The 25,707-nt window shown below is 43.2% G+C and overlaps 1 protein-coding gene across 6 annotated transcripts in view; it reads right to left on the minus strand.

The window, feature by feature from the left end:
- Window positions 1-25,707, minus strand: part of fam83ha (family with sequence similarity 83 member Ha) — a 67,752-nt gene that overhangs the window by 22,912 nt on the left and 19,133 nt on the right. For 3 of the 6 annotated variants that reach the window (XM_029753256.1, XM_029753254.1, XM_029753257.1), the window contains exons 4-6: window positions 8,126-8,250; window positions 2,730-6,972; window positions 2,372-2,574 (exon numbers count right to left, since the gene is read on the minus strand). The exons of 1 other annotated variant lie outside the window; for it this stretch is intronic. In XM_029753256.1, coding sequence (XP_029609116.1) covers window positions 2,563-2,574; window positions 2,730-6,972; window positions 8,126-8,250 — 4,380 coding nt within the window. In that variant the 3' untranslated portion in view covers window positions 2,372-2,562. Of the gene's footprint in view, window positions 1-2,371; window positions 2,575-2,729; window positions 6,973-8,125; window positions 8,251-25,707 lie in introns of those variants that run through there. 2 more of the 6 variants (XM_029753255.1, XM_029753258.1) reach the window with 2 other exon arrangements.

Below are 25,707 nucleotides of genomic sequence, written 5' to 3' on the forward strand. Positions count from 1 at the left end.
AGAAGTGTAACAGTCTCAAATTCAGAGAGCTATGGATGGAAGAACTGACCATCCATGATATCAAAACTATAGTTATAACCATCTTTTGAGGCTATAAAGTATTTATTACATTTTTTACAATTGCATAATTTACAAACAATTGAGTAAAACAAGCTTATATTTTGAGTTCTGATGGGGTATGACAGATGAACTAAGCTGATGGGACATTTTACAAGTCATATTCTTCAAGAATCAACGGGTATATACACTACCGGTCAAAAGTTTTAAAACATCTACTCATTCAAGGGTTTTTCTTTATTTTTACTATTTCTACATTTAGAATAATAGTGAAGACATCAAAACTATTAAATAACACATATGAAATCATGTACTAAGCAAAAAAGTGTTAAATAGCCACCCTTTGCCTTGATGACAGCTTTGCACACTCTTGGCATTCTCTCAACCAGCTTCATGAGGTAGTCACCTGTAATTCATTTCAATTAACAGCTTTGCCTTCTTAAAAGTTAATTTGTGGAATTTCTTTCCTTCTTAATGCGTTTGAGCAAATCAGTTGTGTTGTGACAAGGTAGAAGGGTATACAGATGATAGCCCTATTTGGTACAATACCAAGTCCATATGGCAAGAACAGCTCAAATAAGCAAAGAGAAACAACAGTCCATCATTACTTTAAGACATGAAGGTCAGTCAATATGGAAATTTCAAGAACTTTGTAGTCGCAAAAACCATCAAGCGCTATGATGAAACTGGCTCTTATGAAGACCACCACAGGAATGGAAGACCCAGAGTTACCTCTGCTGCAGAGGATAAGTTCATTAGAGTTACCAGCCTCTGAAATTGCATCCCAAATAAATGCTTCACAGAGTTCAAGTAACAGACACATCTCAACATCAACTGTTCAGAAGAGAATGCGTGAATCAGGCCTTCATGGTCGATTTGCTGCTAAGAAACCACTACTAAAGGACACCAATAAGAAGAAGAGACTTGTTTGGGCCAAGAAACACGAGCAATGGACATTAAACCTGTGGAAAATTGTCCTTTGGTCTGGAGTCCAAATTGGATATTTCTGGTTCCATTCGCCGTGTCTTTGTGAGACGCAGAGTGGGTGAACGGATGATCTCCGCATGTGTATTTCTCACCGTAAAGCAGGGAGGAGGAGGTGTTATGGTGTGGGGGTGCTTTCCTGGTGACACTGCCTGTGATTTATTTAGAATTCAAGGCACACTTAACCAGCATGGCTACCACAGCATTCTGCAGCGATAAGCCATCCCATCTGGTTTGGGCTTAGTGGGACTATCATTTGTTTTTCAACAGGACAATGACCCAACACACCTCCAGGCTGTGTAAGGGCTATTTTACCAATAAGGAGAGTGATGGAGTGCTGCATCAGATGACCTGGCCTCCACAATCCCCCGACCTCAACCAAATTGAGATGGTTTGTGATGAGTCGTACTGAGACAAGGAAAAGCAGCCAACAAGTGCTCAGCATATGTGAGAACTCCTTCAAGACTGTTGTAAAAGCATTCCAGGTGAAGCTGGTTGAGAGAATGCCAAGCGTGTGCAAAGCTGTCATCAAGGCAAGGGTGGCTATTTGAAGAATCTCAAATATATTTTGATTTGTTTAACACTTTTTTTTTGGTTACTACATGATTCCTTATGTGTTATCTCATAGTATTGATGTCATCACTATTATTCTGCAATGTAGAAAATAGTAAAAATAAAGAAAAACCCTGAGTAGGTTTTCTAAAACATTTGACTGGTAGTGTATAATTAATTTAAAAGTCTAAAATGGATGTAGCAATCACAGATAGCCACTTTAAAAAAAGGGCCATAATTTCCTGTGGCATTACAATAACAGTATTACATATATACTGTATATATACACATACATTTTTTGTGCAAATACACATGATTATTCATGCATACATTTGGTTTATCTAGCACACTGTCATTCTGATTTAATAATTCTAATAAAGCATTCCAAATGAAAAAAGTGGTCCAACTATTTGAAAGCTATTCTTGCACTGTTTATGATTAATACATTTTCTATGGTGATTCTAATTGTATTATTTGGAAATGATTGTTAGTATATAAAACAGATCCTCAAACAGATAATAATTAAACAACCCAGAGAGTGACAGATATTACATTGCAGTCAACAATACCAGTGCGTCCAGTGTGTCTTAAAACACAATCATTTTCAAATATATTGCACATTTAGTTGTGCATTTAGCTGATGAGATTGGATTTTTCAGTTCCCCTTTGTAGATAGCAGTGGTCCATTGTCCACACTGTAGAGTCTCTGCTTATTTACACAGTAATCCATGTTGGTAAACTTAGTCAAGTTTTTGTTCCCAAAATCCTTAATATTTTACATGCATATTGTCCATTCGGAGAAACCCTCTAATATAGAAACCTGAGAATAATATTTATGTTGGTTAGCTAGTGATCCCTCTCCGACCTGTGGTTTTAGACTTTTGGGGAATGGACATAGTTACAAGACAAGTTCTAGAGGAAAATGTGCAATGGTCTTTCTCCGTACTCACTCATCCTTCCGATCCCTGGTTAAGGCGCCATCTAACAAAATACAGAATAATAAGCAGAAAACATGAGCTCAGATGAAGGCAAGCAGGTGAGATTGAAAACAATTAGGTACCTCGATTACAATAGGTACCTTTAATTTTAATTTGGTTAAATTGCTACTGGCCTATTGATGCAGCAGGGTACTTTACCTCAAAGCGGCTAAAGACTTTCCTCCCCTTCCGCATGCTATCGATTCTCTGAAGAAGCTTCTCCCTCTCCTGAGAAGTTCTAGCCGGGCCTCCGATCTGTCGTCGGACTGATGCTTCCTCCTTACTACTAACACCCCGGTCAGCCTCATCCTGTTTGGCATCATCAGTGACAGCAGATTCTTTAGTGAGTTCTGTCCTGCTCTGGCTGTTAGCAGAAATCTGCTCTAATAGGAGCTTTGTGTCATCTCTTAGATTGCTGCTTGAGAATACATTGGCAGTAGATGAATGGTAGTGGGACTGGCTTACTTTGGGTTGCTTCAATGGGGGTGATATGGGATTGCTTTGATCTATTGTGCTCTCTGGTTTCATAGTGCTGTTATTCTCTTTGGTCTCATCAGGACTTTGCGGTCCATGGGAGGCAGATTCTCCAGGAGCAGTTTTGCTCTTAGTTTCAGGATCACCTGCTATCTTCTCACCTTTAGAAGCTGCAGAACTTCCCGCTTTTTGCTCCTTGTTAAGTTTACTTGGTTTGTCCTCCTTACTGTTATGCACAATGATGGGTGGAGCTGGGGCAGTGTCAAGAGAGGCAGTGGATTCAGTTGGGTTTGAGTTGCTTGATGGGACGGATTCCACAAGGACAGGGTTGAATGGTGAGGTAAGTTCAGTTAGGGTATGATTAGGAGAGGAACAAGATTCTTTTAGGGTGAGGTTTGGAGAAGTTCTGGACTTTGTTTGGCCAGGCTTGGGACACACAACTGATCCACCTGACCCACATGTAAGGAAGGAGTGTGATTTTGTTGGGGTTGTGTTAGAAGATGCACTTGATTCTGTTAGGGTAAGGTCAGTAGATGCACTTGGTTCTGTTGGGGTGGTGCTAGGAAGAGGGTTGAGTTCTCTTGGTGTTGGATTGGTAGAAACACTAGATTCTGTTGGGGTAGGCTCGGGAGGAGAGCTAGATTTTGTTGGTGTGAGGATGGGAGATTTGTTGGTTTCTTCCATGACATGCTTTGAAGATGGAGGTGAAGAGTTGTAAGAGTCATTGGACACTGTAGCGGGCTTTGGAGAGGAGTTGCATGCTGTTTTGGAACGTTTGAGTGACAAAACCGACTCATGTTGGCCAGGACAAGGGGAGAAATAGGATTTTATTGGGTTGGTCTTAGGAGAGGATGACCTCAACTCAGTTGTGGCAATTGTAGACAATGACTCCTTGGTGGAGGGCTTGGGAGAGGTGTTAGATTCCATTGGTGTTGGTGAAATGGACCCAACTAAGGTGGACTTGGGTAAGAAACTAGATTCTGTTTGGGTAGGGTTTGGCGGAGGGATAAATTCTGTTGCAGGGATTGAGGATGAGCAAGATTGCATTGTGGTAGGGCTGAGAGATTCCTTGGAATCTGTTTTGTCCTGCTTATGAGACACACCTGGCTCAGATTGGGTGGGGCTCAGAGGTATGTTGGACTCTACTGTGATAGGTTTAGAGGATGGTAATGGCTGATTTGACATGGGGATAGATGAACTGGGCTTCTTAAAGGTGGGGGTAAGGGCTGAGCTCAACTCCTTTGCTGCATTTTTTGATGAAGTGAGACTAGTTGAGCTTAAACGTTTTGGTGTCGGATATGAAGATGAGCTAGCTTCTGTTAGTGTGAGTGGAAGAGACGGGTTTAGCTCATTTGAAGCAGGATTGAATGACTTTGGTTTCTTTGGAGATAGTTTATATACACTGAAATCCTTTGGGGCGATGTTAAAGGTACACTCTTTTGAGGTGCTCTTAAGAAATGTACTTGTATCTCCAGGGTTAACTTTAGACACACTTTGGTTCCGACTGTTCTTCAGCTCAATCTTCTCAGTATCAGTAGAGACTCTAAGTAGTCCATCGACACAAGATAATTTATCTCTGAGGAATGTTTTGGAGTCACTTTTGGGAAGTTGAAGGTCTTGCTGTTCTTTATTTTTAGAATGGTGTTCTTTGACATCAAGTAATGAGCCACATTTTGCCATGGATGTTTTGTTCTCCTGTAACACTGGTGATGTCTCCAGTGTTTCTGATGATGCTTCTGTTGATGTAGCTGTCTTTTTTATTGAAGTATCTGCTGGATAAAGTGGGGCTTCTGTCGATGTTGTTGGCTTTTTGGTGGAAGTATCTGATGGATTAGGAGGTGCCTCTGTTGATGGAGCTGGCTTATTGGATGAAGTATCTGCTGGAGCTGGCTTATTGGTTGAAGTATCTGCTGGAGCTGGCTTATTGGTTGAAGTATCTGCTGGATTTAGTGTGGCTATTGGAAGGTTAGGTTCTATCCTTGTGACTGGTTCCTTAATTTTCAAGTCAAACGTAGTCACTGGTTTTACAGGAGCTTTTTCAGCGCCGCTCTCAGACTCCGCAGCCTTTGCAGCTTTTCGTTTGGCAGCCAACTCTTTAAAAAAAAAAAGCCTACTGTCTGGATCATTCATATCTATATAGGATTTATTGCTCAATGAAGATGCCTGGTGTGCTGATTGTATGGTTTTGGGTTTCTCAACTTGAGCAGGTTTGGATGGATGTGCAGATTGTACCGTTTTGGTTTGTTCTTCACGGGCAGGATTAGGCTGTTCCAATGAAGAAACCTTGTCAGTGCTCACAGGAAGATACTTTGTCAATTCCTTATCACCTGAATCAGTAGTGATGTCCTCAGATTTCAAAGACTCTATGGTTGAATTATCAACTATCGCTGACTTAAGTCTCCATACAAAAGGATCTCTTGTAATGGATCTTCTTTTTCCCAAAACCTGAGCGGTCAAGGATAATCTAGATTGGTCATCTTCCTCATTGGCAGTTTCCTCACAGTCTTGGCCAGAGTTACATTTCTGTTCCTGTGAGATATGCTGTTCTAGTTGTGAGCTGAAGATTAGTGAGGATCTTAGTCTAGAGGTCCTTTGGATAACAGGATTGAACCTCCTACGGAATGACTCTTCTCTTTTGGGCTCTTTTACATCCATCTCCTCTGATTTGTCACCTTCAGTGGTTGATGACGACTCCGAAGGTGGTGTTTGTGTTGTTCGGGCATCTGTTGCCAAGCTAACAAGAATGTCTAGTGTTCTTGAGTGTTCTGGGCAGATGGGCTTGTTAAACCTGAGCCCTGGAATCTTGGGTAACTCTTTGGCACTAAACCTGGGATCTGATACCAGTGGAGCAAATAATTTGCCTTGTGATGGATTAAGGGGCTCTTGAAAGGGGTCATTTCCCATAGGCTGTGGAATGTCTTCCTCTCCGGCATCATCATATGCACTGAGGTATGAGCTGATCCTCCAATCTCGCATCCCCTGCTTTGCACTGGGATCCTGTGTTTTACAGTCAGAACCAGACCTGACAAAAAATGATTTCTGTTCAAATGGGTTTTGTTGTGTTAGGGAGGTCTGACAGGCATGAGGCTGGCCCGTGCTCAGTCTTTTGGGGTTTGACTGACTAAAGGGACTTGATAATTTGTTTGAGCCATGTCCCAGCTCCACAGCAAGGTTTGATGATGACAAATAATTCAGTACAGGGTCATAGTTGTCTCGTGGCTCTATCGCTATTCCATGTGGGTACCCAGACTCAGAATACTGATCCATCAGAGGGTACCCTTGGTCCCTGAATTGATCATAGTCGCTATAACCTGGTTCTAGCCCTGTTCTCTGATAGTGATGCTGTTCCCTATGTATCTTCCTGTTCTGGGTTGCCATATCCCCCTCAAAGCTGTGAATGGCTTGGTGCTGCATGAATTGAGAGGAGGAATGTCTGGCATAAGTGCCCTCTGCAATACTGTGCCTTTTAGAGTCAGCAAACTCCATTGTGTTTGACTGCATCATGGGGTGACCTTGTGCCATAAAAGACTGCTGCTCCAGTTGAAATTGCTGGGAGGAGTACTTGTTGCTGTACATATCTAGTGGACCCTGTTCTAGTGAACTGTGGACAGGCTCACACCTTCCAGGAGGCATCATTTTCTGAACCATATCCATGCGGTCATCAGAGGAATGTCTAGCCCATTCTACAGGACGAGAGCTCTCTATGGGGAGGAACTTTCTGGGATCTCGGAACAATAGTGTCCGATCACTGCTGTATTGGCTGTCAGATAAACTGCTGTAGTGTGGCATTAGAACAAGGACATTTTCCGGTACCAAAGGTTGGGACTGTGCAAACAGGATCCGGAACTCCTCATCAAAAGTAGTCACAAGCTGTCCAAGGAAGAGGTGAGCCATGCAACGGTGAAGCTTCTCAAAAGACCACATGAAGCTGCGGGCAGAGAGATTCATTCAATTTCATTACACATAATTAAGCAAAATATATGTACTACAATGGAATAAGGAACTCAACTCTATTACTATGCAATTACAAAAGAAATCAATTAAAGCTATGAATTCCATAAATGCTACTTTTTTCTGTAATAGGCTCAGAGAACCCATCTTCCTCATTGGCAGTTTCCAGTATTTACATAGGCACTATTTAACCCCCCACACTGAGCAAGTTCGGCCCACAGATCTCCCCCATTTGCTCTAAATGCCTAACAGGCATTAGGTCTTATTTTCAGTGTTTATGGACATGTCCGAATATTGCGTTTTACTCAAGAATTTTCAAAGATCCAGGATTATTTTTACTTAATATACAGCGTGATCCATTCGTGTTGGATAGAAATGAACAACACATTTAGGAAAAACTGCTTTTGTGCTCAAGTGCTCAACATATGTGGGAACTCCTTCAAGACTTGTAAAAGCATTCCTCATGAAGCTGGTTGAGAGAATGCCAAGAGTGTGCAAAGCTGTCATCAAGGCTTGGGTGGCTACTTTGAAGAATTTCAAATGTAAAATATTTTTTGGTTACTACATGATTCCATATGTGTTATTTCATAGTTTTGATGTCTTCACTATTATTCTACAATGTAGGAAATAGTAAAAATCAAGAAAAATCCTGGAATGAGTAGGTGTGTCCAAATTTTCGACTGGCACTGTATAGGAGCAGGTGAAATACTCTTTATATTTGTTTTTTTCTGGGTGCATCTCCGACGGCCTGTACAGGTCAGAAGCTCATGAGCACAATCTGGTTGGTGTCGTAAAGGACCCAAACTGTATCACTATTATTGCTCTTTGTCAATTGTTTGTCAGTGTTGTTTTGTCTCCTATTGTATGAATTTGTTGTTTATGGATGCTGTGTGGCTTGTCTGCCACCAGGTGGCATGTTTTGTTTGGCACTTAAAAAAATAAACTCCAATAAAAATATATGAAAGAAACATCAATACTAATGTTATGTATTTGTTACTACACAGGTGTAAGAGCAACTTAATGTAGTAATTTTCAGATCCACATGACTAAATGTCAGGTTTGAGAAATCATGCAACATTTGTACAAATTTGAAACACTTCGTATCACATTCTTCATTATTGAACCCTCACCTATAGTTTCCACTCAGGACTGCCCTGCAGTCTGTCAGCAAGAAGCGATCCATCATCTGACCCTTGAAGGTCTTCCCAGAGCGACAGTGATAGGTGACCCCTGACACAGTTCTGACACGCATGAACTGCAAGATAAAAACATGTTCTCATTAGATGTTCTCCAAAAAAATAATGAAATAAGTGAGAAGCTGTTCAGAAATACCACAAAGAAGTTAAAGCTAAAGTGAGTAACTCATTTGAGATATTATTTATTTATCCTAGTAATTAGAATCAAGAACGTTAGCTTATTATACTGGCTACCAGTAGCCAGTAAAGCTAACTGGTAGCCTAGCTAACAAATAATGAAATTGCCTTCCCTTCATGGAAAAGCATTTTTACCCCCTATCATGTCTCAAGTTGACAGCTAACATTTTAAAACATTTAAGCGTATTTTGTATTACTGGTTAATATACGCTAAATAGCTAGCTATCTAACTAACTAGCAACTTGGCTAGCAAGCTAGTTCCAGTTAGTTATCTGATCATGAATGAAGCAGGTAGAGAAGCTAATGTTAACTTGCGGTATGGTTATGTGAAATGACAATATTTTCTTGCAATATCAACACAATTTTAATTCATGATTTATGCATTGACAGTTTGGAGTGGATCACAGACCAACACTACCACCACCTTGGGTCTGGTCTGCGAGGGACCACCGCTGATGAACAACTCTGTACCATTGCATCATCCATAATAACAAACAGGGCAGGCAGGGGTTTTGTGGGTGTGCAACTTTGATTTTCTGTTAAATAAAATACATTTTTGCAAAGATAGACTTAAGTCTGCATCTTTCCAGAAAACACGTGTTGTGATTGGAGCTCTGGATTTGCTATGCTGCATTTTTTTTAAAGAAATAGCAGAGATGTGCTTCGGAAATAGCAAGTTGGATGTTTGCCTTTCCGTGCCTTGCATAGCCTACTACTGAATGTGGTGCAAATATATGCTCAGATATGACACCCTCTTGTGAAGAAGCACAATAATTTTCAGCGACTGAAAAGGTAAAACAATTTGGGCGCAGGACATTTCATGAGTCGGATTTAGCCCATTTTCGATTAGACATACAAGGACAAAAATGTAGAATATCTATGATTCACATACTGTACATTACATGACAAAGTTTGTGGACACTTGCTCGTCAAACATCTCATACCAAAATCACGGACATTAATATGGAGTTGGTCCCCCCTTTGCTGCTATAACAACCTCCACTCTTCTGGGAAGGCTTTCCACTAGATGTTGGAACATTGCTGTGGGGACTTGCTTCCATTAAGCCACAAGAGCATGAGTGAGGTTGGGCACTGATGTTGGGTAATTAGGCCTGTTTCGCAGTCGGCGTTCCAATTCATCCCAAATGGGGTCCATTGGGGTTGAGGTCAGGGCTCTGTGCAGGCCAGTCAAGTTCTTCCACACCAATCTTGACAAACCATTTCTGTGTGGACCTTGCTTAGTGCATGGGGGCAGTGTCATGCTGAAACAGGAAAGGGCCGTCCCCAAACTGCTGCCACAAAGTTGGAAGCACAGAATCGTCTAGAATGTCATTGTACGCCTTAGTGTTAAGATTTCCCTTCACTGGAACTAAGGGGCCTAGCCCGAACCATGAAAAAAAGCTCCAGACCATTATTCCTCATCCACCAAACGTTACAGTTGGCACTATGCATTCAGGCAGATAGTGTTCTCCTGGCATCCACCAAACCCAGAGTCCAATGGAGGCGAGCTTTACACCACTCCAGCCACCGCTTGGCATTGCGCATGGTGATCTTAGGCTTGTGTGCGGCTACTCGGCCATGGAAACCCATTGCATGATGCTCCCAACGAACAGTTCTTGTGATGATGTTGCTTCCAGAGGCAGTTTGGACTCGAGAGTGAGTGTTGCAACCGAGGACAGACAATTTTTACGAGCTACGCGCTTCAGCACACGGCGGGAATCAGCACTCGGAGGGCCCGTTCTGTGTGGCCTACCAGCCGTTGTTGCTCCTAGACGTTTCCACTGCACAATAACAGCACTTAGAGTTGACCGGGGCTTGTTGGAAAGGTGGCATCCTATGACGGTGCCACGTTGAAAGTCACTGAGCTCTTCAGTACGAGCAATTCTACTTCCAATGTTTGTCTATGGAGATTGCATGGCGGTGCGCTCAGTTTTATACACCTGTCAGCAACGGGTGTGGCTGAAATAGCCGAATCCACTAATTTGAAGGAGTGTCCACATACATGATACACTATATATACAAAGGTAAGGATTTTTATTTAAATATATATATTTATTTTTTATGCGGATAGATAAATGATCAACTAAGGACTACAGATATGATACATTTCTGAAAATATGTGGATTCGTTCATGCCTGAGTATAAAGGCTTAGATATGTCAGCATGTTGACACACCCTTTTCGGAGTGAGAATATTCTACAGGTGCGTGTCTTGAATGTATTTCACCCCAGATATGGACTCATACGGTAGCAGGTAGATTTCGGAGGTCCAGATTGAATGCATGTAGAAACTGTCCCATTACAGAGAATATCCTAGCTCCGTATATGAAATGAAGGACATGCGTATCTGGAGCATGTCTACTCCTTATATCCAATAAAATGTCAGATATCTGGAAATATATAGATAAAGATGTCCCCTGATATTGACCGTTTTCTTTCAGTGTATTTACAGAAGTACAGCCTCATTTTGAATTGATTACTACTGCTTAACCATTGTCATAACCCTAACCTTTTTTCCTCAGATTTCAAGTTATCACCTTGGACCTTAGTGGAGAAGCTGACCCTGTATAGTCGTGCGATGACCAATCAACGCTCACTATAGCTTGGATGGGCTGTTGATGCTAGCATTACCTAGCATGCGGTGGGCTTGCTAAACACCCACATGGCAATCAGCTGTTGGCGATCAAGCGTTCATTGCCTCTAATGGAAACATCAGATAGAGATCTATTTCAGATACTCATTTGCAGGCTTATTCTAGTAATCTATGGGGTCTATTTCTCTCGTTATCAGGTCATCATCTATTCATCTCTCATGGCTAACTGGCATATACTGTTAGACATAAGCCTTTAGCTCAGGTAGACAATAGGTCTAGGTTTTAGATTATCATGTCACTCTCACTGTGTACACTTTGCATCCTGCAGATGCATCAGATACTGCTGAGCAGTATCAGTAGGACAGAAGGCTATTTATGCTATTTACAGTGCATTCGGAAAGTATTCAGACCCTTTGACTTTTTCCACATTTTGTTACATTACAGCCTTATTCTAAAATCGATTAAACCATTTCCCCCCCTCATTAATCTACACACAATACCCCATAATGACAAAGCAAAACAGGTTTTTAAAAATAGCAAAAAATAATGAAATATCATATATACATAAGTATTCAGACCCTTTACTCAATACTTTGTTGAAGCACCTTTGGCAGTGATTACAGCTTCGAGTCTTCTTGGGTATGACACTACAAGCTTGGCACAGCCGTATTTGGGGAGTTTCTCAAATTCTTCTCTGCAGATCCTGTCAAGCTCAGTCAGGTTGGATGGGGAGGGTCGCTGCACAGCTATTTTCAGGTCTCTCCAGAGATGATTGATCGGGTTCAAGTCCAGGCTGTGGCTGGGCCACTCAAGGACATTCAGAGACTTGCCTCGAAGCCATCCTGTGTTGTCTTGGCTGTATGCTTAGGGTCGTTGTCCTGTTGGAATGTGAACCTTCGCACCAGTCTGAGGTCCTGACTGCTCTGGAGCAGGTTTTCATCAAGGATCTCTCTGTATTTTGCTCCGTTCATCTAGTCTCCCAGTCCCTCCCGCTGAAAAACATCCCCACAGCCTGATGCTGCCACCATCATGCTTCACTGTAGGGATGGTGCCAGGTTTCCTCCAGACGTGACGCTTGGCATTCAGGCCAAAGAGTTCAATCTTGGTTTCATCAAAACAGAGAATCTTGTTTCTCATGGTCTGATAGTCCTTTAGGTGTCTTTTGGCAAACTCCAAGCGGGCTGTCATGTACCTAATTCTGAGGAGTGGCTTCTGTCTTGCCACTCTACTATAAAGGCCTGATTGGTGGCGTGCTGCAGAGATGGTTGTCCTTCTGGAAGGTTCACCCATCTCCACAGAGGATCTCTGGAGCTCTGTCAGAGTGACCATCGGGTTCTTGGTCACCTTCCTGACAAAGGTCCTTCTCCCCTGATTGCTCAGTTTGGCCTGGCAACCAGCTCTAGGAAGAGTCTGGGTGGTTCTAAACTTCTTCCATTTAAGAATGATGGAGGGCACTATGTTCTTGGGGACCTTCAATGCTGCAGAACATTTTTGGTACCCTTCCCCAGATCTGTGCCTCGACACAATCCTGTCTTGAAGTTCTACGGACAATACCTTAAGGATGATCAATGGAAACAGGATGCACCTGAACTCAATTCAGAGTCTCATATCAAAGGGTCTGAATACTTATGTAAATGTGACTAGTTTCAGGAAACTAGGCGTATGTTGCGAGTCATGACTTCAAAGGAGAGGCATTTGAACGTTTATTTAAATGTTTTATCAAAATGCATTTTTTGGCAGAAATGCCTTCTGGAACATTTGAACTTTCATGTGCCTTAATAACAAACTTGTAAATACGAATAAAGTTGTTAAATTACGAGCCTAGTTGGTTTAGCGAACAGAAAAAGCCAGGAACCTTCCCGCTAGCCATGATTAACTGAGATAATGAATGGGCTGTACATGCCGAGAGATGAATTTCGGATTGGACTGCCGTGTAACATATTCTGTCTATAAAATGAGCTGCTCGTTATGTGTCGATAATCCTTTCTACTGCAGCTTTTTTGAAATATATAATGTTAGCCATGGAGAACTGCAAATGTGTTGCTACTGCCCTGAATTTATCAGGCGCTATCGACAAAGTCACAGGTAAAAAGTTGTGATGGACTACTTTCTGGAGGAAGATCATGCCATGCTGACTCTCTCTGACTGAAAATGAATCAGACGATGAGGAAATCCCTGATTTAGGTAAAAAAAAATTCATTGATGACAGTGATGGGGAAGAAACGGTCATCAACAGTGTTGTTGTCATGGAAGAAGTTGACAGAGTTTTGAAATCAGTGTAATGTCTGGTAGAAGCAGAGTATGATAAGGAGATGAATAGAATTCTGGCGTTTCATTGCAAATGCAGAGGGAGTCGAAAAGAGAACACAGAAGGCTGTTGTATAAAACACCTGTCTCCGGATTACATCTTCAAACTAAGGGCAACCGTGGCATCCGTGACAGAGAGGGATAAATATCTGATGATTCTAATGGCATTGCACAGGGTCCGTGTGAACCAAAGTGACTTGACACAATGGGCCAAGCAAGCTATACAAACAAAACGGAAACGACACAGGACGTCTTATTTAATGAAAGGGGTTGTAGTCTGCCGTGAAGCATTCATCCATGTATATGGGTAAGAGTCTAGCTACAGTTTCAGATATTATACGTTTCTAATTTTGTCGGAAAGTTGTTTTCATTGCAAGTTAAAGCTTACTGTTAGCTAGCTAGCTGATGTTAGATCGCTGGCTCGCTAGCTAACGTTACATGTATGATCTGTGTAGTAATGTTATCTCAAAACTCCATTTGCATTGCTAGTTATAGCCTAATGTTAGCTAGCTAACTAGCTAAAATTGAACCTATTTGGTTAACTTTAGCTAGCTGTGACAATCTGTTTGTTTTGCTAGTACTCTATGGATTGGGATTATGGTTCATTGTTTAGCTGGCTAGCTACATGTTTAAACAAAAGACCCCAAGTTAAACTTTACTATTAGCTAGCTAGCTAACGTTAGATGCCTGGCTCGCTAGCTAATATTACGTGTATTACCTGTGTAGTAATATTATCTCAGAATGACATTTGCATTGCTAGTTATAGCCTAATGTTAGCTAGCCAACATTGAACCAATTTGGTTAACTTTAGCTAGCTATGACAATCGGTTTGTATTGCTAGTACTCTATGGATTGGGAGTATGGTTCATTGTTTAACTAGCATGTCTAAACAAAAGACTCCACTTCGCCAGATGATTACATGACCCATCAAGTTAGCCAGGTGTGTCTGATGGTGATTACGGCTATCTATTGTATAATAATGCTAAAATATTTGTATCTGGAATTTGTCTTTCAGCATCAGTAGAACACGCCTGACTCTCCTCCACCAGCCATACAAGGAGAATGATCTAATGCCTCCCATCAAAAAGAAAGCTGGCCAAAGCAAGCACAGGTTGCACCTGAAGCATGAGGACTTGCAGCGAGTTGTGAACTTCCTCAACAACTACGCAGAGGATAATGTAATAGTATTACCAGGACGCCACCCAGGACACAAACACTTTGGTGGAAAGCTGCTGCCATCCCATGTGACAAAAGCAGGGGTGTGGCATCTCTAAAGGAATTGATGACAACACGTTTTGATTATTTAATTTACCTCCAACATGATTGGCACTACTTTTATTTATCTCACATTATTATGTATTTTCCAGAGGTATGTGTAGTCGGGCTGTCTTCCTTCAGGTATCTGCAGAGAAAATTGCTGCCCCACATCTCAAGCACTAAGCCCAGGACAGACCCGTGCTGGCTGTGCCAGAGGAACAACTATCAGGTCTTCAGATCTGCCAATCTGCCAGAAGGTGTTAAGTCAGCCAAGCTGAAGAAGCAAGAGCAGCATCTCCTGCTTGTTCAGAGTGAGCATTCTGTCTACCAGAAGATGGTTGCTGACTGCAAGACCACCTGGCAAGACCTGCAGTTGTCTCTGGGGGGCCCTACTGAACCAGCAAGTAAAGACATCAGGATGCATTACTGCTTTGATTTTGCTCAACAAGTAAGCAACATTTCCTTCTTTATACTGATTAAGGACATAGATCGATCGATAGATAGATAGAGTACCAGTCAAAAGTTTGGACACACCTACAGTACTCATTTTCTACATTGTAGAATAATAGTGAAGACATCAAAACTATGAAATAACACATATGGAATCATGTAGTAACCAAGAAAGTGTTAAACAAATCAAAATATATTTTAGATTCTTCAAAGTAGCCACCCTTTGCCTTGATGACAGCTTTGCACACTCTTGGCATTCTCTCAACCAGCTTTATGAGGTAGTCACCTGTAATGCATTTCAATTACCAGGTGTGCCTTCTTAAAAGTTAATTTGTGGAATTTCTTTCCTTCTTAATGCATTTGAGCCAATCAGTTGTGATAGATAGCCCTATTATGTCAAGAACAGCTCAAATAAGCAAAGCATTACATTAACACATGAAGGTCAGTCAATCCAGAAAATTTCAAGAACTTTGAAAGTGCAGTTGCTAAAACCATCAGGCGCTATGATGTAACTGGCTCCATGAGGACCGCCTCTGCTGCAGAGGATACGTTCATTAGAGTTACCAGCCTCAGAAATTGCATCCAAAATAAATGCTTCACAGAGTTCAAGTAACAGACACATCTCAACATCAACTGTTCAGAGGAGACTGCGTGAATCAGGCCTTCATGGACAAATTGCTGCAAAGAAACCACTACTAAAGGACACCAATAAGAAGAAGAGACTTGCTTGGGCCAAGACACACGAGCAATGGACATTAGACCGGTGGAAGAACAAGATAGTGCTCTGGTATTGTGCCTGAGCGATCATGCACAAGCTCCACCACAGTCTGGACCAGTAAGGTACAAAGTTATGTCCTGAATGTGACCAGTTTATTTTGGATGCAATGTTCAGACATTCACAGAAGTAGACACAGCAAACACAATCATCCAAATCGGAAAATGTTGGCTACATTTGTCCTTGCGCTAACTAGGAAAGATTGACGTAACACAAGTGGTCATATTTAGAGAACTCTCGGCTGACAGAAACCACAATATGAATTAGCTAATAGCAATTACTATTTATAATTTATCACATCATGGTTGAGCTCAACATTGATCTAAATAATTTAGTAAAACACTTTTCTAGAAACAAAAAGTAATCCGACGATGGGTAGTTTGTGCGCGCCACCATGTTTGTTTTTTCACGTCAACCAAAGATAATAAGAGGAGACAAGAAGAGTTTGGTCTGTTTTCAGTATTAATTTTGAAGGGGGTGTGTCGTCTACAATCATTCACTTCCCTTCATTCACTTCCGGAAGTTTACTCGAAAGATATGTGAACAATTCCTTCACCTCATTATAACATCTTTGGTCTGACAGACATTTATTTGACGCCCAGAATGCATTGTATAATATCAACAAACATAGAGCCACATAGCTGGCAAATAGCTTACCATTAGCTCATTAGAATCAGTACAACAAAATAACATAAAACTACTTTACACACATCATAGGTGTACATTACAATCTATGCAATAATCTGAATGCATTATTTGTCACCAATACTTGAAAACTTGTGAATAAAACTGTAAATACATTATGCTCCATACATACACACACACACACACACACACACACACACACACACACACACACACACACACACACACACATACATACATACATATGCTACAGTAGAAACGACAACATGATATACAGAAAATAAGGCACTTCCTTTGATAGGAATGAACACATGTCCAAAGTTATTATTTGTAAGGAAAACAACAATGCAATAATGCAAGTGCCAGCCAGAAAATGTGCCATATCGTGGAAAATTGCACAAATGTCTGCATACTTGATGTGCGGAAAAAATGGGGAAGGGCTCTCCTCAAAGAGGGAAGTTTTGTCCGGCTCAGTAAAGCCTCAAACATAAATTGTTCGCAACACTGACATGGGCTACTTCTCTGTGAATTAATGAGGATGCGGAACACACCTCAATTCAAACTGTTGTTAGAAAATACAACTTCTTAGAAAATCATTTTGAAATTGACAAGTTGAAGCAGGGTGTGTTAACTGTCCTATTGCGTAACAATCACATTTCGGAACAGTGAGTGCATTCTGATATCGTGTGCATAAAACATCTCACGCTGGGGCATTAGAGACATTTGGAACTCAAGTGAAAAGGTTAATCTATACTACACTACTCACTGTTTAGCACATGACCTCACATGTGAATCTTTAAAGAGATGGGTGGAGCTGGCTTAAGGGGGTGTGAACATTGCTGAATGGGTGTAGACAAAGAAGAGCTCTGCAGTAGGTGTACCAAATCATTCATGGGACATTTTCTCAAAAGTGAGGTTACAAGTTAATCAACTTTCGAAGCAGAATTATTTTCCCATTGTTCCTCAAATGCAGTGTATGATATACCATTTTGTAGCTCTGTGTCTCTGCTTTTATCCAATGTAAAAAACATAATTTCAAATTTTGCTACATACAGTTGAAGTCGGAAGTTTACATACACTTAGGTTGGAATCATTAAAACTATTCTTTCAACCACTCCACAAATTTCTTGTTAACAAACTATAGTTTTGGCAAGTCGGTTAGGACATCTACTTTGTGCATGGCACAAATAATTTTTCCAACAATTGTTTACAGACAGATTAATTCACTTATAATTCACTGTATCACAATTCCAGTAGGTCAGAAGTTTGCATACACTAAGTTGACTGTGCATTTAAACAGCTTGGAAAATTCCAGAAAATTATGTCATGGCTTTAGAAGCTTCTGTTAGGCTAATCGACATAATTTGAGTCAATTGGAGGTGTACCTGTAGATGTATTTCAAGGCCTACCTTCAAACTCAGTGACTCTTTGCTTGACATCATGGGAAAATCTATAGAAATCAGCCAAGACCTCAGAAAAAAATTGTAGACCTCCACAAGTCTGGTTCATCCTTGGGAGCAATTTCCAAACGCATGAAGGTACCACGTTCATCTGTACAAACAATAGTACACAAGTATAAACACCATGGGACCACGCAGCCGTCATACTGCTTAGGAAGGAGACACGTTCTATCTCCTAGAGATGAACGTACTTTGGTGCGAAAAGTGCAAATCAATCCCAGAACAACAGCAAAGGACCTTGTGAAGACACTTCGCTCTTTTGTTTGGGTGGAGAAAATAAAACCCTCTATTACGTATTCCTGCGCTTGTCTCTGATCATTATACAGCGTGACAGAATAACCAACCCACTAAATGGAGACAGCAGGAAAGACCGAGCTGTCGACCATCGTAGAGACAGTCCAGCATGAAGAGGACTGGCTCTCCAGACTCGGCAGCGCCATGGACAGCGTGCTGGCAACCATGCTGCGTTTGGAGGGGAATGTGCAGCACCGGCACCAGCCCCCACACCACTACCTCTCTCCGTCCCATCTGAGCCGGTCCGCGGAGTACCCCTGTCCCTCCCAGAGCGCTTTGACAGCGCGCCAGCGAGATGCAAGGGATTCCTTCTGCAATGCAACCAGTACCTTGCTCGCTACGCCAAGGCTGTCTCTGGGAGAGACAGGGTTGCCACCCACCTGCTCCGTGGCCAGAACAGATGGAGGTGTGCTCTGCACGTTTGCATAAGACAAAGCATTAGTAGAAGGAGGAATCTGGGCCTCTGCTCCTATTGTGGAGAAAGGGGTCATTTCTCCCCGACCTGCCCTCTATCCATTAATAGGTGAGGAGGTGACAAGTCAGGGAATTCTCCTGCTCCAACCCAGGTAGGATGCAAGATCTCCCCTCCTTTTCTGTCAACTCAACCAGTGTCTTTTCCCATTAAATTCCCTGAATACCCTAGCCCCTCACTCCCATAAGCTCTGATTGATTCCGGAGCTTCTGGGAATCTTTTAGATAGCGCACTCCCCACTGCATTACGCATTCCTTTGGTTCCCCTACAGTCACCCAATCCGGTTCGAGCCCTGGATATTCGTCCAATATGGACAGAGCTCGTACATCACATCACTGTTCCCGTTTCTCTGCTGATGCATGACACTCATTTAGAACAGATCACCTTTAAGATTATAGACACCCCCACGCACCCCGTTGTGAGTTGGCACACTCCCCTGGTTGAGTTGGCACAACCCTGTTATTTCCTGGTCCGAGGGGAGGCTGCTGGGTTGGTCGCAGGAGTGTCAGGGGAGGTGTCTCGCGGTGTCTGTCAACACCACTATGTTGGAAAGTCCGGACCACCCCCCTCAAGTGGAGTTTCCCGAGGAATACCAGGATCTGCATCAGGTTTTCTCTAAGACCCAGGCTACATGCCTGCCTCCTCATCGCCCCTGGGACTGTGCCATTGACCTGCTGTCTGACGCAGCCCTCCCGAGAGGACACGTTTATCCCCTCTCCTATGCGGAGACAGACGCCATGGAGACCTACGTACAAGAGAGCCTCCAGCAGAGTTTTATTCACCCCTCTACTTCACCAGCCTCATCAAGCTTCTTTTCTGTTAAAAAGAAAGATGGGGGACTGTGCCCCTGCATTGATTATCGAACTCTGAATAAAGCCACCGTTAAGTTCAGCTGTCCTCTACCCCTCATCCCAACCATCATCGAACAAATGCACAGCGCCTACAATCTGGTGGGCATTCGTGCAGGCGACGAATGGAAAACTGCCTTTTCCATGACCACGGGCCCTTACGAGTGTCACGTAATTCCTTTTGGCCTGTCTAATGCTCCTTCAGTCTTCCAGGTCTTTACTAACGAAGTGTTTCGGGACATGCTGGGACAGGGCGTAATGGTTTATATAGACAACGTTTTGATCTATTCTCCTGACCGCGCCCAGCGTGTCTCGTTAGTCAGGTCTGTGCTGGGAAGACTGTTGGAGCATGATCTATATGTTAAACAAGAGAAGTGTTTGCTTTTCCAGCGGTCCGTGTCCTTTTTGGGCTACCTCATATCCACGGAGGGAGTAGAGATGGAGGAGCAATGCGCCAGCGCAGTCAGGTCATGGCCCATTCCCAACGCCATATAAGCAGTCCAGCAATTCCTGGGGTTCGCCAACTATTTCCGGAGGTTCATCCAGGGCTTCAGCACGGTGGTTGCGCCTCTTACCTACCTGCTTAGAGGAGGTCCCCAGCGGCTTTGTTGGACGGTGGAGACGGAGAGGGCGTTCGAGACACTGAAGGCACGCTTCACCACTGCTCCCGTGCTGGCACATCCCGACCCCTCACTTCCCTTCATTGTTGAGGGGGATGCCTCCGAAGTAGGAGTCGGAGCAGTGCTGTCCCAGTGCACTGGAACCCCTCCAAAGCTGCGGCCCTGCGTCTTTTACTCCAAACAGCCCAGAGGAACTACAACGTAGGGGACCGGGAACTCTTAGCAGTCAAGAAGGCTCTGAAGGCATGGAGGCACTGGCTGGAGGGGTCCAAACACCCTTTCCTGGTGTGGACCGACCACTGCAACCTGGAGTACATCAGGGCAGCAAAGAGGCTAAACCCGAGACAGGCCAGGTGGGCTCTATTCTTCGCCAGGTTCCAATTCACGCTTTCTTATAGGCCAGGCTCGAAGAACGTGAAGGCGGACACCCTGTCTCGCCTCTATGACGCAGAGGAGAGGGAGGGAGAGGAAACCCCCATCAACACTCCGTTCCGTATCATTGCGCCAGTGGTGTGGGATGTGGATGCCGACATACGGCAGGCCCTGCGCACGGAACCCGCATCTGCACAGTGCCCGGAGAATCGCGCCTACGTGCCCACGGGTGTGCGGGACTGCCTCCTGACCTGGGGGCACACGGCACCTGTGTCGGATCATCTTGGGATAAGCCGTATCATCGCCTGCCTGACTGAAAAGTACTGGTGGCCCACCTTGGCTACGGACGCCCGGGTTTACTTCTCTTCCTGCTCCATCTGTGCCCAGTCAAAGACACCCAGACACCTCCTTAATGGAAAGCTCCTTCCCTTGCTGGTTCCACAACGACCCTGGTCTCATCTCTCGTTGGACATTGTCACTGCCCTTCCGCCCTTCCAGGGGAACACCACCATTCTCGTCGTTGTGGACTGGTTTTCGAAAGCTTGTCACCTCCTTCCTCTGCCTGGGCTCCCGTCGGCCATGCAAACTGCCAAGGCTTTTTTTTACGCACGTCTTTTGGCACTACGGGATCCCAGAGGACATTGTGTCAGATCGTGGCCGTCAGTAAACCTCATGCGTATGGAAAGCGTTCATGGTACGCCAGGGGGTCAAGGTCAGTCTCACCTGCTAATAGGCAGGTGGAGAGGGTCAATCAGGAAGTGGGCAGGTTCCTGGGGTGTTACTGTCAGGACCGGCCAGGGGAGTGGGCGGATTTTCTACCTTGGTCTGAGTACGCGCAGAATTCCCTCCGCCACTCCTCCACTAACCTCACTCTTTTCCAGTGCATGCTGGGGTATCAGCCAGACCGAGGCCCCTGCGGTGGTTGAGTGGTTTCAGCACGCTGAGGAGAACTGGAACGCTGTGCACACTCGTCTCCAGCGGGCTGTGTGTCGGCACAAGGGACAGGCCAACCGCCACCGCAGTGAGGCGCGTCTTCTCTCCAGGTGACCGAGTCTGGCTCTCCAACTGGAACCTGCCCCTCCGCCTGCCCTGCCGGAAGCTGAGCCCACGGTTTATGGGGCCGTTTAAAGTCCTGAGGAGGGTTAATGAGGTAACGTACCATTTGCAACTCCCTGCTGATTACCGCATTAACCCGACTTTTCATGCATCTATCCTCAGGCCTGTGGTGCCTGGTCATCACGCTGAGGCTGGACCCAGTGACGCCCGCCTCCTTCTCTGGACATCGAGGGAGGTCCGGCTTACTCGGTCCGTGAAGTCCTGGATTCAAGGCGTCGGGCGGGGCGTCTCCAGTACCTCATCGACAGGGAGGGGTACGGCCCAGATGAACGGTCCTGGGTTCCTGCGGTGGACATCCTGGACGTTTCGCTGACCAGAGATTTTCACCATCTGCGCCCTGACCGACCCGCACCACGTCCCTGTGGTCGTCTCCGAGGCCGGTGTCGTCCCACTGCCAGCGTGTCGAGGGAGGGGGGGGGGGGGGGCGGTGACGTAGACCAGTTCCGGAGGTCTACATCACCGGCCTTCCAGGCATCACTGAACTGGATTCATTACCACCAACCCTGGACTGTCTTGTCTCATTACGCATACCTTGTTCCCATTCCCTCTGATAAGTATGTGTATATATGTCCCGTGTATTATTATTTAGAGGTTTACACCTCGCTCTTTTGTTTGGGTGGAGAAAATAAAACCCCCTATTACGTATTCCTGCGCTTGTCTCTGATCATTATATAGACACACATAGACACACAAAAGCAAACAAACAAACAATTACGCTAACAAACTACAAAGGGACATAAACAGAAATTACTATAAACTATAAATACAACAACAAACAAAAACCAACTAGCATTGTCATATGACTGGCGATCAGGAGCCCCTTCCCTTTGTATACTGAACTAAAATATAAACGCAACATGCAACAATTTCAATGATTTTATTGGAGTTACATTAGGCCCTAATCTATGGAGTTCACTTGACTGGGAATACAGATATGCATATGTTGGTCACAGATACACTATATACTGTATACAAAAGCATGTCATGGGTGGTCCTGAGAGGGAAAAGGGCCACCCACTTGGGAGCAAGGCCCACCCACCGGTGAGCCAGGCTCAGCCAATAAGAATTAGTTTATTCCCACAAAAGGGCTTTATCAGCTGTATGAGTGGCTAGTTCCAGAGGATGAAGATGCCAGATGTGGAGGTCCTGAGCTGGCGTGGCTACACGTGGTCTGCGGTTGTGAAGCCGGTTGGATGTACTGCCAAATTCTCTATAACAATGTTGGAGGCGGCTTATGGTAGAGAAATTAACACTATATTCTCTGGCAACAGCTCTGGTGGACATTCCTGCAGTCAGCATGCCAATTGAACACTTATTCAAAACTTGAGACATCTGTGGCATTGTGTTGTGTGACAAAACTGCACATTTTAGAGTGGCTTTTTATTGTCCCCAGCACAAAGTGCACCTGTGTAATGATCATGTTGTTTAATCAGCTTCTTGATATGCCACACCTGTCAGGTAGGTGTATTATCTTGTCAAATGAGAAATGCTCACTAACAGGTATGTAAACAAATGTGTGCACAAAATTTGAGTGAAATAAGATTTTTGTTTGTATACAACATTTCTGGGATCTTTTATTTCAGCTCATGAAACATGGGACCGACACTTTACATTTTGCATTTATATTTTTGTTCAGTATATATGAAATCAGCACCATCCCTCTTGATGTGTTATTTGGTCCCAATTATCAGTAAAATCTTGAGACCTCCCACTTTCTTTTGCAATCAATCATTCTAGTGTATAATGGTGTTTGACAGTTATTTTGAAAGAATCCAATACTAACATATTTGTTTTCTGAGTTTTAAATATCAAAACCTTCCCCAGCAGAATCAAGGGATCGTATATTGGGTTGCATCTGTCCCTACAGTCACCCAATATAACTGTTTGTGGAGAGATAACAAAATCGTGTAAAACAGGGAGTAACCACTCTTGTACTTTTGCCCAAGTGTTTGCAACTATGGGGCAATACCAGAAAATATGTAACAAATCCTCTTCGATGCCCCATATTTGTAACATGCTGTTAGTAGCCAGAACATTATACAATATCTTCAACTGAAACATTCGGATTGTGGAGTCTAAGGTTGTTTTATAAATAAAACCAAAAACCTTTTTCCAGGGGATGGGAGTATCAAACTGCTCTTCTTTTGGGGCGGCAGCTGAAAGATTGCTAGATTGAATCCCTGAGCTGACAAGGTAAAAATCTGTCGTTCTGCCCCTGAACAAGGCAGTTAACCCACTGTTCCTAGGCCGTCATTGTAAATAATAATTTGTTGTTAACTGACTTGCCTTGTTAAATAAAGGTTAAATAAAAGAAAAAAGAAAAAATCACAGTAAGAGTGGAATTTGAGTGGGATGGCAACCAATTTGTTGTTTTCCAAATGTAAATGGTACATGTCTTTATTAATATTATCTATAGTTAACCATCTGTGAGATTTAATTTTCTTCCCCTTCATTTTTTCTTCCATTCTGCTTGAATTGCTGCCAGTAACTGATTGTAATTATGACTTGTACATAGAGTATGTTCCCACACAGCATGCAGTGTTTCAGATAAAATACAATTCCCATTACTATCAATGATATCATTTCAAAATAAGATCCCCTTTTCCAGAAACACACTCTATGTTTCATTTGTATTTATTCATCAGTATATTTTAAATGAATCATGTGATTTGGCTCTGAAAATCTGCAATTTTTTTCTGGGGGATTATATTGAAGATGCAACCAAGCTTTTATTGACTCTTTGAAGAATTAGGGATATGTCTATTAAGATATCATGCAGGTACCAAATGAAGTGCAAAGAGTTAATTTGTATAAATTTATCATTTTGGAATTGAAAAGTGGGTTTGTCTTTTCTAAGATTTTACTCGTATTTACATATTGTTTTTGCATCCATGAGGCTTTCAGAGATTGATTAAATATTCAATATTCCTACAATTCAGCCTTCCATTGTTGTACGGATTAGATATATTTACTTTGGACCTTTTCTGGTTTACCATTCCCTATAATATTAAAGATCATGGCTTCAAACTGCTTAAAGAAAACCTTATCTGGCGATGGAAGTGACAGGAAGAGATAGCTGAACTGAGAGACAATTAAGGTGTTTATCAATGTCACTCTGCCATATAAATACAAAGCTTAACCTTTCCACAGCAATAGTATTTTGTCAATCTTGGCTAGTTTCAAATCAAAGTTCTCCTTTACAAGATCCTTCATTCTCTTTGGAATGTGGATGCCAAGCATGTCCACTGGGCCGTTGCTCCACTTAATTGGTACACAACACGGAAAAGAATAGTTGGACTTTCTTAAGGAACCCACTCTCAAAATGCATTTCTCATAATTTGGTTTAAAAAAGTTATTAAAATTTCCAATAAGAGCATCTATTGATGATTGTTGTATCATCTGCATATATGGACATTTCGGTTATAAGACCATTGATACTCAGACCTACTACATTAGAATTGTTCCTGATTCTGACGGCGCAGCGGTCTAAGGCGTCGCTACACACCCTGGTTCGATCCCGGGCTGTATCACAACCGGCCGTGATCGGGAGTTCAATAGGGCAAAATTGGCCCGGGTTAGGGGAGGGTTTGGCCGGGGGCTTTACTTGGCTCACTGCGCTCTAGCAACTCCTTGTGGCGGGCTGGGCGCCTGTAGGCTGACCCCGGTCGTCAGGTGAACCGTGTTTCCTCTGACACATTGGTGCGGCTGCCTTCCGGGTTAAGCAGGCCAGTGTTAAGAAGTGCGGTTTGACAAGTCATGTTTCGGAGGACGCATGACTTGACCCTAGCCCGTTGAGGAGTTGCAGCCATGAGACAAGATTAAAATTGGGGAGAAAAAGGGGATAAAAAAAGTTATAAAATAAAAAAAGGTGAAACTGGATCCCCTTGTCGGACCCTAAAGTTTTCCATAAAACAATGAATATTGTCAACAATGTAACGAACTTCAGTAAAGCCAGACTGCTCACTTTGAATAATTTTGTTATTACTTTCTTCATTGTAAATGCTAAACATTTTGACAGAATACGGGTGTCACAGCACAAAGTGAGGCGTCTCCAATTTTGAGGTGTACAGGACTTTTATATTGACATTTGCTCCTACTTCAATAGTAATGTAATCAGTCCCTATCTCTGGG

The sequence above is a fragment of the Salmo trutta genome, chromosome 5, assembly GCF_901001165.1.
Source record: "Salmo trutta chromosome 5, fSalTru1.1, whole genome shotgun sequence".
In the NCBI taxonomy this organism is placed as follows: Eukaryota; Metazoa; Chordata; class Actinopteri; order Salmoniformes; family Salmonidae; genus Salmo; species Salmo trutta.